Genomic DNA, 15,838 nt, shown 5'->3' with positions numbered 1-15,838 from the left:
AGAAAGATCACACACACTCTTTTTTTCAAAACTAATTCCACGCAGTCAAGTTTTAATGTCAGAAGGTTTTTCTGTCGGTTTCTTAAAGGTCACCGAAGCAAATTACGGAGAAACGTTGAATCAAATATAACTTGTACACACTTAATCTGATATTATACACACACACACACACACACACACACTTACACACAGTCGGAACAGCCCCAGGTGTTGAACATGTTGAGTTTTGCCGCTATTTTAGTCATTGAATGTGATGGTCCCAGCTGTCACACACACACACACACACACACACACACAAGGTCTCAGTCCCTAAGCATCTGATAAGCTGTGTGTGTATGTGTGTGTCGTTTTCTTTTCAGCCTGAAAAGTGATTAAAATATTCTGTGAATGAGCTCCGCACTCCTCGTCCTCTTCTTCTCCTTCTTCTTTTTCATTTTTTTTTTTGCCGTTTCTTGCCTTTATTATTTCACGCACAGGGGAAATTACAGTTGAACGTGTCAGTAAAAAGGTATCGATTCACAGATTTGTCGGCTTGATAATGGACTTTTATATGAAAGCTGAGTCATTTCAGGTTTTATCCTTTTTAAGAAAGAAACACAATGACAACAAAAAACGCCGTGATATCAACTCTACTGATTTTATTTCCATTTTCCAGAGTAATTTGTTTTTCTCCATGGATTTATTTTTTACGAGACCTATTATATTAGCAGGGATAACATCTGTGGATATGAGTCTGCTGAAATTAGATTACATGAAGGATGTTGCCAAATATTAGTTTATCAGGATTTCAAGACATCTCTTTGACAAAAAAAAAAAACAGAGGAGGGTGAAAAAAAAAACAACAGCTTTCTGGTGAAACTTAAACGTGACCTTTTTTTTAAAACCCATTGAATGACGACAAAGTCTTTGAAGAACATTATGTACAACAGCGTTGACAGGAGGAGAAATCAAAAGAAGAGGCGTTGAGTTGGTTTTACTAGCTAATATAGCATCAGAGGACATATACAAAAACTGTGCCTCATTCAACTGAGGCTTCTCTACAAAAATACATTTAATAACAGCTTTGTACTCTTCTCTAATTTACACCGTTTTATCACAATAATAAACAAAAACCGTACGCTCGCGCAGAGAGAACGTACGGCTTTTCAAACCCCTCGTGGTCACAGAGCTACAGGGAGAGAGACAAAGAGTGAGTCGTCATCACACCGGCTAAATATGATTCAGGTGTTTTTTTTTTCTTGCACTATAGTCGAAGAAGTCGAAGGCTAAACTTCTCTAGAGAGGAATCGGCATCTGCAAACTGGAAAAACTGCATCCAGGAGGCTAAAGTATTTTACAATATGTGCATGAAGCCTCTCCAGTCCAGTTCTCATGCATGTTTCTCTTTTTGTTTTTTAGGTTTTGTTTTGTTTTGTTTTTGTTGTCGGCTGTGATGGATGGATGGATGGATGGATGGATGGATGGATGGATGGATGGATGGATGGATGGATCGGCGCTGCCACTTCCCGCCCCAGAGCCATCGCAGCACAGCCAGATGTTTCCAATTCAGAGGAGCGAGAGAAGACGAAGTAAGTGAGTAAGTGTGGGAGTCGTCGTGCTCGTTCACACCTCCGAGCGTCTCCGGAGTGATGATGATGATGATGATGGAGACACATAGGGCAGTCACGCTTTGTTAATTGCGAGGTATTTCTGCCACGCACAAAGTCGGAGCATTAGGACTCAGAAAGAAGAAGGAGAATATGAACAAAGAGCAGGAGCAGAGGCAGATCCAACCCCCCCTCTCAGGCTTTTAAAGGAGAAAAATCCACCCTGAGGGGGGGCCGCTCAGATATAGAAAAGTGCCAGTTGTTGTAGTAGTAGCAGAAGAAAAAGAAACACTTTAAACTTCCTGCATTTCAATGAAAAGACACAATACACTTGTGTTATTTTGTCGCAGAACCCAGAGCGGAAATTCACCTGTCAAACCTGGCAACAAGCATCCCACGAGTTACAGAGGTGGTGGTGGTGGGAGGGGGTGAGGATGAAGACGACGAGGGGAGGGGAGGGAGGAGAGTGAGGGGGGTTTAATCAAAAAGCGGTTGTTCTGTGATTGCCTGACAATCAAATCCTCCTACATTTCATCACCACTCATCTCTCTGCACCGGCTCCTCTCTCTCCCAGGGACACGGCGCTATTGAAGCCGAGCGTGTCGCGTGTCGACGTGCCGGATCAGTCGCACAACCAACCCCCCCCCCACTGTGTGTGTGTTTCTGTGTGTGTGTGTGTCTGGACCTTTGTTTCCTCTCAGGGTGAGTCACTAAATGTAAAGTCCTCCACCACGTTGGGGTGTTTTATTTTTAGAGAGAGAGAAAGAGAGCGAGATGGCAGAAAATCAACAGTGGAAAACGTCGGGTGTAAAAGGTCGGCCGCTGGAGTCAGTCCCTCAAAATCAAAGAGCAAAGGCTCATTTCTAAACTTAACACACTGCGTGTCACCGTGTGTGTGTGTGTGTGTGTGCTGAGTCAACATACTCACTGGGAGATGCACATACTCTATAAAAAAGTTACTTAGGCCCATTTCTACTTCTCTATGAAGCAACCAGACGGCTGCACAGGCAACCAAAAAATATTTTTACCATGAATAAGGATTTTAAAATCACAGCAACTGTTTTATGTTTCATTATTCATTCAAAACTTTTCAAATAATCTCCAATTAGCTGTTTTTTGGGTTTGCTAATGTTACATGCCCACATTTGTTTTCATGTCTGATGCTGCAGATAATCTAAAATTTAAAGAGAATTAGTTGAATCTTTTAACTGATATCAAACCAGATGAGGACGTATTATGGTTTAGAAGTCATGTTGTCGTAGGTGAATATTTTTACTTCCCAACCTCTGAGACAGGTGAAGGGATGTGAGTAAGAAATGGAATTAAGCCCAAGTACAGTAACACACTAATGACTATGCATCTGTGCATTAATGTGTCTTATAACAGTGTAGTAATTATCATATTTTGATGATTTTATAGTTTTTCTGTTTTGTATGAACAGAAAATGAAAAACTGAACATGTGACGTCAATCAAGCTGCAACTTTTAAAATGTCACTGTCACTTCAGCTTCAGTGTTTTTACAGATATCTCATAATTATCTCCTCTTTAATGTTCTGATGTGTTACTGTAGCTGTGATCACTGATCAGTTTGCATCAATGAACTTTTCTCTCAGTGGCCTTTATGCAGAGATTCAGACTAAATACTAAATGAATGTAAAATAAAAGGCAGAGCTCCTTTTCCTTCGCCTGCTGCTCTCAGACGTTTCCTTTAAACTTGTATAGATTATAAATTTACATGCATTTGCTCCTTTTGTTTTTCCGACCTTCCCCTCCCCACAGGAGCCGGATCAACCAATTAGCTTTCAGGTGTGCACGACCCCCACGACCCGTTGTTTAGATTTTGGCGGTGTGCACACACCAGTTACCCATAACCCCCCTCTCTCTCTGCATGAAAAAAAAAGCAGAGTAACCTCAACCTTGCACTTTCTAACAAAGCTCAATCAAGATATTTGTGTTTTTCCCGTCCACACTCTGAGCCAAATGGGTTTTTACCACAATAGTAATAAAAAAAATCATTATTATCATCATTAAATAAGAATAAAAACATTATTTTGTCAGTATTCAGGTAATTAGAGCACACAAGAGGCTCCAAGAGATCAACATATGATCTGATAAATAAAAACAAATGAGTCTAAATGAGCTTTTATCAACATGTTTTAGCTTTTGAAATAACTTAGATTTTTTCCATAATCTTTATCCATAATCTGGGCGGGCTACATTACCCACAATGCAAGCCGACAGTTCAGTCAGAGCTTGAGCTTGTACAGGCCACAGAGGTCTGAGAAGTTCACTTTTTAACTCCAAACCCCCATTTTTTTTAATACAATTTTTTTCTGCTCCTTTTTCTCAACTTCAGCCGACGCCCCAATTCATCCGACTTCACACGCTGCTGCTCCCTCTGGAGCCACAAAACTTATTTCACATACTGTATGCAGTCGCTCGCACTCCCCATGACTTGTAAATGGACTTTGATGTTTAAAAAAAAAATAAAAAATCAGCGGAGCTCCCCTTTAATTCTGGATTTTATTTATGTAACTCCCAGTGATGGAGGCTCCGCTGCCACCGCTGCTGCTGCTGCCACCTCCTGATGTCTCCGACTCATAATTGCACATTATATGAAACCAGTTAAAGTGACAGAAGACTGGGGTTTGTTACTGAAAGATGAGCAAATCTACATTTTTATTTTACTGATAACTGTGGACAGGAAACTCCACGATGTTGTTTGAGCCTGTTAGAAAGACGGACGGAGGAAAAAACCCACTGTTTTCCTGCAGAATAATAGCCTAACAGGGGGATAAACTTAAAGAGGAACTATAGTCTGGTCGCTTTCCTGCTGCTAACCCTCCTCCTGGCCATGTGCAGTTTTCAACAAAGCCGGCAAGAAATCAATCAATAGAGCGGTGGATAACAATAGCCTATGTATCATATACAATTTTACAAAGTGTATATCTGTGTAGTCTTATCTGTCATAAACAAGAGATTACGGGTTACGGGGCACGTTTGAGAGCTGGGACACCGGGTCGGAGGCTCTGATCTTACATGGTTGGTTTTCAGCCAAGAGATGCTAGGTAGAAGGCAGAGAGCCTCCATTCTCCCTGGAACTAGTTACATGTAATTTATTTAACCATCACAATTACTCCAAAGCTGTTTCATTAAGGTACAAATGTAGCATAGTTAAGCTACAAATCCTGCATACAGTACAGTAGTTCCTCTTTAAAGAGTCATGCAGGTCACAGGCTTTGATGACCACCAGCTGAGAGCAACAAGTTCACATCACAGCTCCACAGTGAGTCCGGGAGCTACAGCGCAGGAGGAGCTGCTGCTGCTGCTGCAGAAGAAGAAGAAAATGTAAATTTGTACGAGGAGGAGGAAGGAAGGGGGGGAAAAAAGAAAAAGGAAAATCCTGCATTTATTATCACAGACTGAAGATATCTGAGTGTTACAAGGATGAATTTGTCTTTTTTAAGTCACAAACCATAAAAATTCCCAACATGCCTCACAAGCAAATCATTGGATAAAAAAAAAGCAAAACAGGAGCAAATCGACTGATTTCTGCCGAGGGAGGAAACGAGCCCAGCTGTGTATTCCCCCTCCACCCCCCCTCAACCGTCACCACGATCCCGCTGGCTGCACACCTGAGGCTCATTTTGAGCAGGATTGCGACTGATGAAGATAATTAGCCATTTCTCTTTCTCGCTCTCTCTCTTTTTTTTCCCCACATGTGTGTGAATCAGAGCTGGGAGTGTTTGTGCGACGGGGGCGGAGAGGTTCGGCTTCAAGAAACACCAGTTTTAGGTTTTTTTTCCTTCCTATCCCCCCTGAAATTGTTTACCCCTCGTGTTTCACCCTCACTTTTTGCAGATTGCAGGTAATGACACATAACAGCTGCTTTCACACAGCCGACCGACAACTTTTTGGGGAGAAAACAGAAAATGAACCTTTAAAGGTAGAGTCTGGAGTTTTGTTCATTGCAGTTTGTAAACAAAACATTGAAACTCGGCCCCTCCTCTCGGGCTCAACTGTGTAGCCTCCTGCTCCTGCCAGCAGCAGTTGTCAGGACCGCAGAGGAAAGGAAATACAGTCTGAGTGAAGCGCTGGAGGCGTGGGCCGATAACCGACCGTCACCAACACCGGGAGGCTCCGTGTTATGTTGTTATGCCGTTGTGGTGAGCTGGGAAGCGGTTGTGTTAGCGGCGGATGCTAACCGCTACCGCTAGCCGAAGTTAGCATCGAGCTAGCTCCCTCAATTCCCCACAACGACCCCCATACTTGTTATCCCTTGAGGCTTTAGTTGACTTATTTCTTGTCAAAATGTCTCATTTCTAGTCAAAACTAATCTCTTTCCACTTAAAATAAGACTCATCACCTCAAAATTATCTTGTTTATAGATTATTTTCAAATTTTCACTTGAAATAAGCAGAAAAATCTGTCGTCTGTTGCATAAGGCAGAAAAACATGCTTCACTATCAGATTTTTGTACTTATTTCAAGTGAAAATAAGCTTGAAAGAAGCAAAGAAAAGTGTCTAAAAACAAGCTACTTTTTATTTGATGAGTCTTATTTTCAGCATAATGACATTTGTTTTGACTAGAAATGACATTTTGATTAGAAATAAGACAAATATTCTTGGTAAGATATTTGAGTTTTTGCAGTGCAGAAACATCCACATGCACAACAAAATAGCTGCAGACACAGCCCCCACCACACAGGACTAGAAGCCCATAGGTGACGATTAAGACGGATTTCATTTGTGTAAGCCTAACGTTTATTTTTGGGCAAAAAACTCCAAACTCAACCTTTAATGAGTCTGTTTCTTTTATCTTTTTTTCAGAACAACACTTGTAGAGGGAGGACGGCCGGATGTGGGGACGGAAACAGAGGTGGGTGGGGGTGGTGAGGGTGGGGGTGGTGGTGGTGGAAGGCCGCTGCTATGGGATACGGCCCGGGGGCATCGAGGAGGGAGATGGGGGAGGAGGCGTAGAAAGATGGAGGAGGAGGGGGAGGATGAGGATGAGGAGCGAGAGGACAGAGGTGAGGAGAGAAGGAAGGGAGGAGCTGAGGGTACGGGAGGTGATGATGATGATGATGATGATGAGGAGGGGGAGGAGGAGGTGGGGGGAGGAGGGAGAGGTGGTGCTGGATGACGGTGTGGTGGAAGGAGAAGGAGGAGGAAGAGGAGGAGGAGGGGGGCGGGGGGAGGAGGAGTGGGGGAGCGGCGTGGAGGGGGATGCACGGCGGCGGCGGCGGCGGCGGGTGAGGGAGGAAACAACGAGGCCTAATAATATTCTTTATCTTCTTCTTCTCCGGGTATACGAGCTCCACCTCCTTCCTCCTCCTCCTCTCCCTCTCCTCCTCCTCCTTCCTCCTCACCCACTCCTTCCCCCACTCCTCTTGCTTCTCCCTCACCTTCATCCTCTCTATCTCTTTCTCCCCCTCCTCCCTCTCTCTCCTCTCCATGGCAACATCTTCCCCCCCTCCGTTTCCCCTTCCTCTATTATCATCAACAACATTGTCACAATCGGTGATGCGTTGATCGATCGGTCGATCTGCGTCTCCTCTGTGATCGATCGCCGAGCCGACGCCACAAACATTTTTCTGGTTTGTGCGCGCGTCGTCGTCATTGTCATCGCAGGTGTTGGCTTCTCTACGACAACCGTCCGCCTCCGCAGCGCAGTCGGTGGACGCGTCGTCGTCCTGCGTGCATCCGTCGTCAGACAGGAAGTCGTCCACAGGTGCGTGAAGTTCGTCCAGGTGTGTGTTTATCGCGTCGTCTCTCTCGGGCGTTTCCTCGCAGTCATCGGCGTCGTAGCGCTTAGTCGTTTCCCCGCCGCCGCCATCGTTCACCGTCCTGCAGAGACAGCTCCAGTCCGTCGTCCCTGTTGTCTCACTTCCTGTGCAACAGCTCGCCGCCGCTCTCCTCGGTTTCCTCTTCCCCCTCCTCCGCTTCTTCCTCGGCGGCGGCTCCGGCGGCGACTCCGTCATCTTCCTCTTGTCCCCGGCTGCTGCTGCTGCTGCTGCTGCTGCTTCCTGTGACGTCACTTCCTTTGAAACATTGTCATCGTCTTCGGCGTTGAGGGTCACTGATCTCGCCTCGGTTTCCGTCTGTTGTGCGGAGCGGCAGCAGCGTGGCGGCTCGCCTGCTGCGGATATTGTTTGTCTTCTTTGACCGCACGCTGTTTCTCCAACGGGAGCGGGGACGAGGCTAATCGCCGGAGCGCCCACCGCTGCGGCTGCTGCTGCTGCGGGAACTGAAAGACGAATTTCGGGCCGGCGTGCTGCGTCCTCTCGACAGGGGGAGGAAGAAGAAGAAGAAGAAACGGCGCTAATCGCTCTGTGACACACGTCTTCCTGAACGGCGCTCATCGTCGTCCTCAGATACCTCCGCTCCTCCTCCTCCTCCTCCTCCTCCCTTCTTCTCCTCATCCCCACCGGCGTGTTTTTGTCTCTTATCTCCCCCGTCTCTTTGTCATTCTGAGCAGGGTCGGGTGTAATTGCGGGACAGCGTGGCGCGCTTCCGTCTATAACTGACTCCGACGGGACGGGGCTAATCACTGAGTTGCATGCTACACCCCTGCAGAGGAGCTTTCCCCACCCGGAGGCTGATTGCTGGGATTGATGCTGGCCGCCCTCGGGTTTCACCTGCAGACACAGCTGGTTACACCGATTACACCGATTCACGGGAAGATTACTTAATAGCTCGCCTCTCTTCTCGTCATTTCTACCTGCCCTCTCTCCTCGCTCCGTCTGATCTCCTCTTATCCTCCCCTCTTCTTCTCTCCTCATCCTCTTTTCTCTGCCTCCCGCCGGCCGATGATGCGCCGCCAGATTACTTAATAGCCCTTTTTCTTTTTCTTCCCTCCTCTCGTCTTTTTCTTTCTCCGCGCCCTCTCTTTTCAACCTCTCCTCACCGAACATCTGACTCACAGACAGACCAGTTATTATCCTTCTCCCCCTTTCTGGGTCTTTTCTATTTGTCTTGTCGCCTCTTTTCCTCCTCCCCCTCTTCCTCATCCCTCGCCTCACCCCTCCCCTCCTCCTCCTCCTCCGTCTCCCTCTCCCTCCCCTCCCCCCTCCTTCATCTTTCTGAAGGCCCGGTGCCGCCGTCGTCGTCGGTGCAAGGTGGCATTCTGCGGAAACGGGAACGAATTTTAAAGCGCTTTCATCACGGCAGCCGGAGCGATCCAGAGCTGCGCTGCCTCGGCTACAATGGGCTACAAGTTCCATAGGATTTCCTGCCTGTCTTCCTTCATCCTCCTCTTCCCTTTCATCTATCTTTACCTCCCTTCCTCCCTCCGTATCATCCTGCCTCTGTTGGCAGTTGGGTTGTTTGATCACAGATGGCTTTATTCTCTCCCTGCCTTCTTCCTCCAGCCCTCCTTTCCTGTCCTCACCCTCCTCCTTGGCCCGGTTGTTGTGATGCGCTCTGAAGTCGTGCAGGAGCGGGTTGACGCTGTAGGAGATGGAGGGGGAGGTTTTGGTGTAGCTGACCATCTCCGAAGGCCAGAGGAGGATGCGGGTGCCGTCGCGGCTCAGGACGCGACAGAACGGCTCTTTGGGCCGATTCAGGGGCAGAGAGGTCGACTCTTTAGTCCAGTTGGATTCTTTCGGCTCTTTGGTCTCATTTATAATCGATTTTTGAGGCGCAGAGGAACAAAGCAGGTCTTTTTTTACTTCCTGGGTGGGGTCTAAGTCATTTGCGATCTGTCCCAGTGTCCCGACGTTTAAATGAAGATCCGCACCACTCCCGGTCCCAGTCCCAGTTTCAGTTTCCCCGCTGACTTGGGCTCCGGTCCCATTGTCATTACATAAGGAGAGCTGGGCTCCGTTCCCACTGATAACAGAGTCCTCAACTCTGATCCCGCTGCGATTACATAAAGACAGCTGGGCTCCGGTCCCAGAGAGTCCCGCAGCAGCCGGTCCCCTCTCGGTAGACTCCCTGGCTCCGGCCTCCGACTGCTGCTGCTGCTGCTGCTGCTGGGTTGCACTTTTACTGTCCACGCCGCACTGGTTTCCAGTGTCAGGGTGATGATGCACAGCCACAACAACATCCACGTCTGCAGATACCGGAGATCTGAGCTGCTGATCGGCCACTTTCGCCCCCAGATCTTTGGGCCTCTCCTGCGTCAACCCCACTTCGTGTTTCCCGGAAGAGCCCGAGCCGCGGCCGGGAGCCTGGATGAAGACGGCCGCCGACTGGTGCAGGAGGACGCAGCTCCGTTTCGGCAGCGAGAAGGACACGGGACGGACTCTGCTGCTGGGGACGGACAGGACATCTGCTCTGCTACTGTTGATGCTGATGCTGGTGGAGGAAGAGGAAGAGGAAGAGGAGGATGTGGTGGTGATGTTCTTCTTGCCGAAGCTGGTCACAGTGGTTTTGTTGAGGATGGAGGAGGCGTTGGTGATGGCGGCAGCTGTTGGGACGTTACTGGGAGGAAAGGTGTTCTTTAGATGATGATGATGATGAGCCCAGGGGAGCTTGTTAAAGTGGCTGCTGCTGCTGCTGCTGTCAGTGTCCATGACGATGTTGCCGTTGCTGTCGATGCTGTCGTTGTTGGAGAAAGTGGAGGTGTTCGTGGGCGAAGCGGTGGCAGCTGCCTGGTCACTGTCGTCCAGATGGGTCCTGTTGAAGAAGGAGGAATCATCATCATCACCAGCAGCAGCAGCAGCAGCAGTGTTTGTTGTTGCGTTGTTGTTGTCCACTCGGTCGTACACCCACTGTGTGTCGCTCAGCAGTCCCGGGTCCAGTCGGGGGAGGAAGGGCCGGATCAGGGAGGTCTGAGGCTCTGAGATGATGGTGGTGGTGATGATGATGATGGAGAAGAGGGGAGAGCAGAGAAAGGATTAACAAACAAACAACAGCTGACACCGGCTACATTCACATGCACAAACATAACAGGATTATCTGCCTAACCTGACTATAAAGAAAAGCAGTGGGAGGAGATACATGTAGAAGAATAGCTCTCATTTTCAAGACTTCCCATACTGTAAGCTCCTTATGCATTTATTCAGTGTTCTGGCTGCTCACCATTACTTCCTTTGTTGCCTTTAACGCATCTGAATATGAATCGTGGGTGTTGGATGGACTTAAGAAAAATATACTAAGCAGACGGATGAATATGTGTCGTACTTAGAAACAGGGGAAAGAAAAAATAAAATTAAGATTAAGGGTTTTATTTTAACATGTTATATCCGTTTTTCTTTTCTTTTGCGTAGATCCACTTTGGGAGCACAACACACTGCCAGACATGTGTCAGGGTGGCAGATGAATCAGGCAATTATTTCTCGAGTGAAGGTTTTTTGAAGATGAGTCACAACTTTTAAAAAGTAATCCATAATGTGGCTTTCTCTGCTGCTCCGTTAAATATTAGAGTTTTAGAAGCGGAGGCCTGCAAATGAATTATTAAAAGTGGAAATACATTTAGCACTCGGTGAAAGAGAGAGAGAGAGAGTCGACTTTAAGTGGAGTTGTCGAACTTTTCCATCACTTCCAAGTTAAAAAAAAAAAAAAAAACTTTACTGAATAAGGAACAGATAGATTTTCATTCTGACAATTGATTGTTTCCCTGAAACCGAAGACGCTGTCGCCAAAATAAAAAAATAAAAAATCCATTTTGTACCTTAAAATCCACATGAGATGGACTGAGAGGCACATTTAAAGGGACAACGAGGAGTTTTGGAAAAGCGAAGCGTTTTCACACTACATTTATGAGCCTCCGCGCGCACCGTACATTTCTTTGACCGGCGCAAGACGGACTCATGTTTTCATTCATCAATAATTAAAGTCAGAGGTTCAAAGAGGTTCACATACCGTCGTAGTTCCGACCATAAACGGCGATTCTGCGGCGTTATTCTCATAACTCGCCACGAAGGAAACGCTGGTCGGCTCGACCAGCATTTCCGCCACCACTAATAATAACAAAATAAAGATAGAGACAGATCGATATATTTATCGAAAATGGGCCCATTAACACGTGTGGGTAGCGGAGATTCATCCACATTAACGTGAGACTTTTTTATAACCGAATAGAAACTCCTCGTTGTCCCTTTAACTGGAAAATAATATCCCAGTCTCACCGTTACAGCTGTGTATTCACCGTTTATTAGAACATCAACCTCAGACTCGGTCCAACGCAGCAGCTCTGTATTAAATCATATTTTTTAAGAGGCGTTGATTCAACTTCATGGTCATTTTGGCAGCTGTATAGATTATTGTTGGTGCAGAGGTGTTTGGGTTTTTCCCAAAAAAAGAGCACAGGACTGAGTGCTTCACTTTTTGCACATTTTATTTTGAAAAGCATATCGTTAACGAAAGTGGAAATAATAAAGGTCTGTAATAAAAGTGGCTCTGCAGCAGTGAATGTGAACCGTTTAGAGGCCATTTACACTCGAGTCACTAATAACTTAACGAATTAAAGTTAATGTAAAGTCATAAATACTGTGCATACGGTAGGTTTTGACCACCCCAGCCCCTGAAGTGATGAATCCTGGGTAATCACACTCTCACACTTTGTGTTTACTCTTCTCTGATTCAGTTTTAATGTGAAGACGATGGGAACCAACTCCTGCTTCTTCTCTGCAGTCGCCGTGTTTACGTTCCTGTTTGTTGTGACAAAGAACAACCATCTGCTAAACGCGTTACTAAGAAGAAGGAATGAAGAAAAAGTGCACATCACTATACTCTGAAGCTTTGTGGCGACGCTCTAATCCTCCAACACACAAACTCCAAATCCCCCTTAAATTTAAGGAAGTGTGTTTGTTCCTCCTGTCTCGCGGCTGCAGAGTCTTTCTTCCCGAGCCGTCGACTCTCCAGCAGAGCTTGGTTATGTAACGTCGACTCGGCCCGGTGCGACACACAACTAATACAATAGCTCACTACTGTTCCCCCCCTCGCTCAAAGGTCAGCGCTGTCGACACCGTTTTCAATTGGTCTCCAGCAGGAAGTTGTGCGTCAGAGTTTGCAAAAGTTGAACTGCACAGAAGCTCCATTGTTGATTTTTTTTTTTACAACAGATCCACTGATTGCTGCAGTTTCCCTTTTTTTTTTCTTTTTTTAAATGTATTGATTTCTGCTTGAAATCCCAGACGTTACAAACGCTGCTCAGCCCCTGGAGCCTGTTTTTTTTAAAAAACATTGTGTGTATAATTGTTTCTGTTAGTGTTTTTTGTGCACATCCTCCGTCTGTTGAGCAGCATCATCATCATCATCATCATCATCATCACTCACTGGTGTCTGGTCTAAAGTCGACTGTCGATAAAGATATTCCAACATCGCTGCAGCAGACCACACTCTGTTTAATCCCTCAATATGAAGAGTGATATCCTCATCACCAAAACCAAACACACTCTCATAAACTATTTAAGCAGCCGCCGCCGCCGCTGCCACGCACACGCAGCTTTGAAGCAGATAAGAGTTCTCACTTGTTCCCAGTGTGGAGCTGCTGCTGCTGCTGCTGCTGCCGCTGCTGCTGCTGCTGCTGCTGGCGTACACGTCGGCCCAGTTCTGCACCGAGTCCGGTCTGGACTGGTTCGCCGGATCAACGGCCACGGTGGTGGATCTGAACATGGGACCAGAACCTGGAGCGCTGAGGAAGAAAGAGAAGAGAAGAGAGGATGAAAGGATGAAAGGATGAAACGTAAGAAGGTTATAGGAGGAGAGAAAAAAGGATGAAAAGACAAAAAAGATCAAAAGGAGATCAAGAAAAGACCAAAGAGAGGAGAGGATGAGATGACGAACGATGAGAGAGATGAGAGGAGGACAAGAAATTACCAGAGAGATGAAAGGAAGAGAAGAAGAAGACAGGACAAAAGGAAAGATTGAAGGAATGAGGAGAGGGGATGATGATGATATGATGATGATGGGACAAAAGGAAAGGAATTAAGGACGGAGGGATACAAAGAGAAGGCATGAAAGGAAGGGAATAAGGAGAAATGAGGAGAGAAGAGAAGAACAAACGGAAACGGAGTTGGTGTGAGGATGAAAAGAGAAGAGGAGAAAAGGTAGAAAGTTAGGGAGAAGACAAATAGAGGAGGAAATAAGGATGAATTAAAGGTAAGGAAAGGAGAGTGATGTTGATCAAATAAAGAGGAAAGAAGATGGAAAAACAAAGGAGGAGGAGGAGGAGAGGAAGAGAGCAGAGCTGAAATCCAGCTGAAAATCAATTTGGCCTCCTCTCTCCTCTCCTCCTCTCTCCTCCTCTCCGCCCTTCCTGCCAGGAGCCACTCGCATTGTTGCAGATCAGAAAATGGCAGCGACAGGCGGCGAGTTCCTGAGTTCAGACGCTCGCCATGATTGGTCAGAGACACTTTCTACAGGCCGCGCTGGTAATCCCCCCATTAAGAACAGCAGGGCGCATTTTATTGGTTGCTGTGCCAACGCTTGTTATAGTTACCAAGGAGTCGGTTAGTGATCCGTGTCTGTTTTATTTTTACCCGTTTAAAAAACTCTGTGAAACAAACATGTCAGTCTGCACATCAACTGCTTTTAAACATGCGTAGGCCCACAAACACACACACACACACACACACAGACTCACTGTAAAAAAAAAAAAAAAAAGTGAGCCCACGTTGAAGCTCTAAACTTTCATGCATGGATTTAAGAAGTCGGAGATGTTTGATTGTGTCTCCGGGGACTATTTTCTGGCGGAGACCTACGCTCTCTCTCTCTGTGTGTGCGTGGGCATTGTCAGGTTGTGACTCGCAGCTCCGAGCTTTAAAATTTTGCTGCGAATTCAAAAGTACCATCGCAGACGTTTAGAGAAAAAAACAAACAAATCCTCGGTAGTTCGCCAGATCAGCTCTCTCCTGTTTTTTTTTTACATTTATATTACATCTGTTTGTTTCTTTTTTTAACACGAACACCAGATGAACACATCACTTGTCTGGCAGCCCCCACTTGAAAAAAGTGCCAAATATCCGAGCTTCCCGCCAGCACATGAATGCACCGCCGACAGATGTGCTGTGAACCGTCAGCAAAGAGTAAATCTGAAGAGGTCAAAACAGGCCGATAGTGAGGATAAAAGGTCACCGGCTCAAAAATGTAGGGATTTTCACAATAAAAGTCTTTATTCTACTGCAATTCTGTTGTCGTCGTTATTTATAGAGTCAGAGCCAGAAGAGCTGAGACCATGACGAGTTTATTTACAAATCCAGCAGATATTAACAGGAATTTGGAGACATGACTGTTGCATCAAGCTGTCGAGCAGCAGCAGCAGTGTATTGGACTCTCAGGGCCACCGTAGTGAATTCAGACCTGGATCGTTTGGAGCAGTTGTTCCGAAACAGGGAGTTTTTAACCCCAGAGATTAGATCGTTTGGCCACATGGAATCACAGCTAATGGGCTCAGATACGGGATGAAACAAGTGGGCCAAGATCACAGAGAAGTTGTGGCGGTCTCATCTCAGTTTGCGTCTATTCGAGCTCTGGATCTGGATCTAAAACGCCATCTACTCATCAACCGACACAACAAGCGACACACTGCTGATGTTGCATGGTTTTCAACAACCAGACAGATTTTCAGGCCCGTTGAGACCTCTATTCCTTGTTTTTTGATTTTCCTGGACCTCCTTCTGGGTCAGATTTCTGGCCAATGAGAGAGGAGTTGGTTCATGCATGACATTTGTTTACAACTTTGGAAGTGCTTGTGTCTGTAACTGTGTGAACACAAACAACCCAAAATAAAAATGCAACAGTTGTATCGGTTAAGCTCCTGAATCGAAACAGAGCAAATGATCCACAGGTCTGAATGCACAATGAGACCCGGTCCCATTTCTACACAATAAGCCACTGAAGCTGAAGGAACACAGCAGGATGGCTTCACAAGAGACTCATGAATGTAAAAGTATTTTCACCAACTTCACTTGAACTTTACAACTTTACTTTATGTTACATTCAATCTTGTGTCCATTTCACTACGACCCTGTTTTTCATAAATCACTCGTCTGCTGCCGCTGCTGCTGCTGCTGCTGCTGCGTTTCACTAACGTCAGGTCGTTTTTTCTTTTTGCTGACACAGCAGAGGATCTGAAAATGAACTAAAGTCCAGCAGCAGAAGATTAGCTCGTCTGATTTCAATACATCATGACACAGACGATGACAGATCAGAGTTCAGTCGGGGAGTTTTTCTTCTGTTTCCTCTTCATCCAGTTGTTATTATAGTTTTAAAAATTTCATTAGTTTTTGTTTTAATTTAGTTTTTCAGTTTGCTTTTTTTTTAAATCTGTCATCCCATATTGAGCGTTTTCTTCCTGCAACAA

The 15,838-nt window shown here is 46.1% G+C and overlaps 1 protein-coding gene across 1 annotated transcript in view; it reads right to left on the bottom strand.

The window, feature by feature from the left end:
- Nucleotides 1–6,413: 6,413 nt before the first annotated feature.
- LOC310997691 (uncharacterized protein) overlaps nucleotides 6,414–15,838 on the bottom strand; it is a gene marked incomplete at its 3' end in the record, with an annotated part of 70,339 nt that continues 60,914 nt past the window's right edge. The window contains exons 4-6 of the mRNA XM_083987483.1: nucleotides 13,073–13,168; nucleotides 6,961–9,885; nucleotides 6,414–6,861 (exon numbers count right to left, since the gene is read on the bottom strand). Coding sequence (XP_083843609.1) covers nucleotides 6,414–6,861; nucleotides 6,961–9,885; nucleotides 13,073–13,168 — 3,469 coding nt within the window. The remainder of the gene's footprint in view (nucleotides 6,862–6,960; nucleotides 9,886–13,072; nucleotides 13,169–15,838) is intronic.

The sequence above is a fragment of the Trachurus trachurus genome, assembly GCF_905171665.1.
Source record: "Trachurus trachurus genome assembly, chromosome: 15".
Lineage (NCBI taxonomy): Eukaryota > Metazoa > Chordata > Actinopteri > Carangiformes > Carangidae > Trachurus > Trachurus trachurus.
Note: the sequence above shows the minus strand (reverse complement) of the source record. Positions and strands in the feature narration are given on the sequence as shown.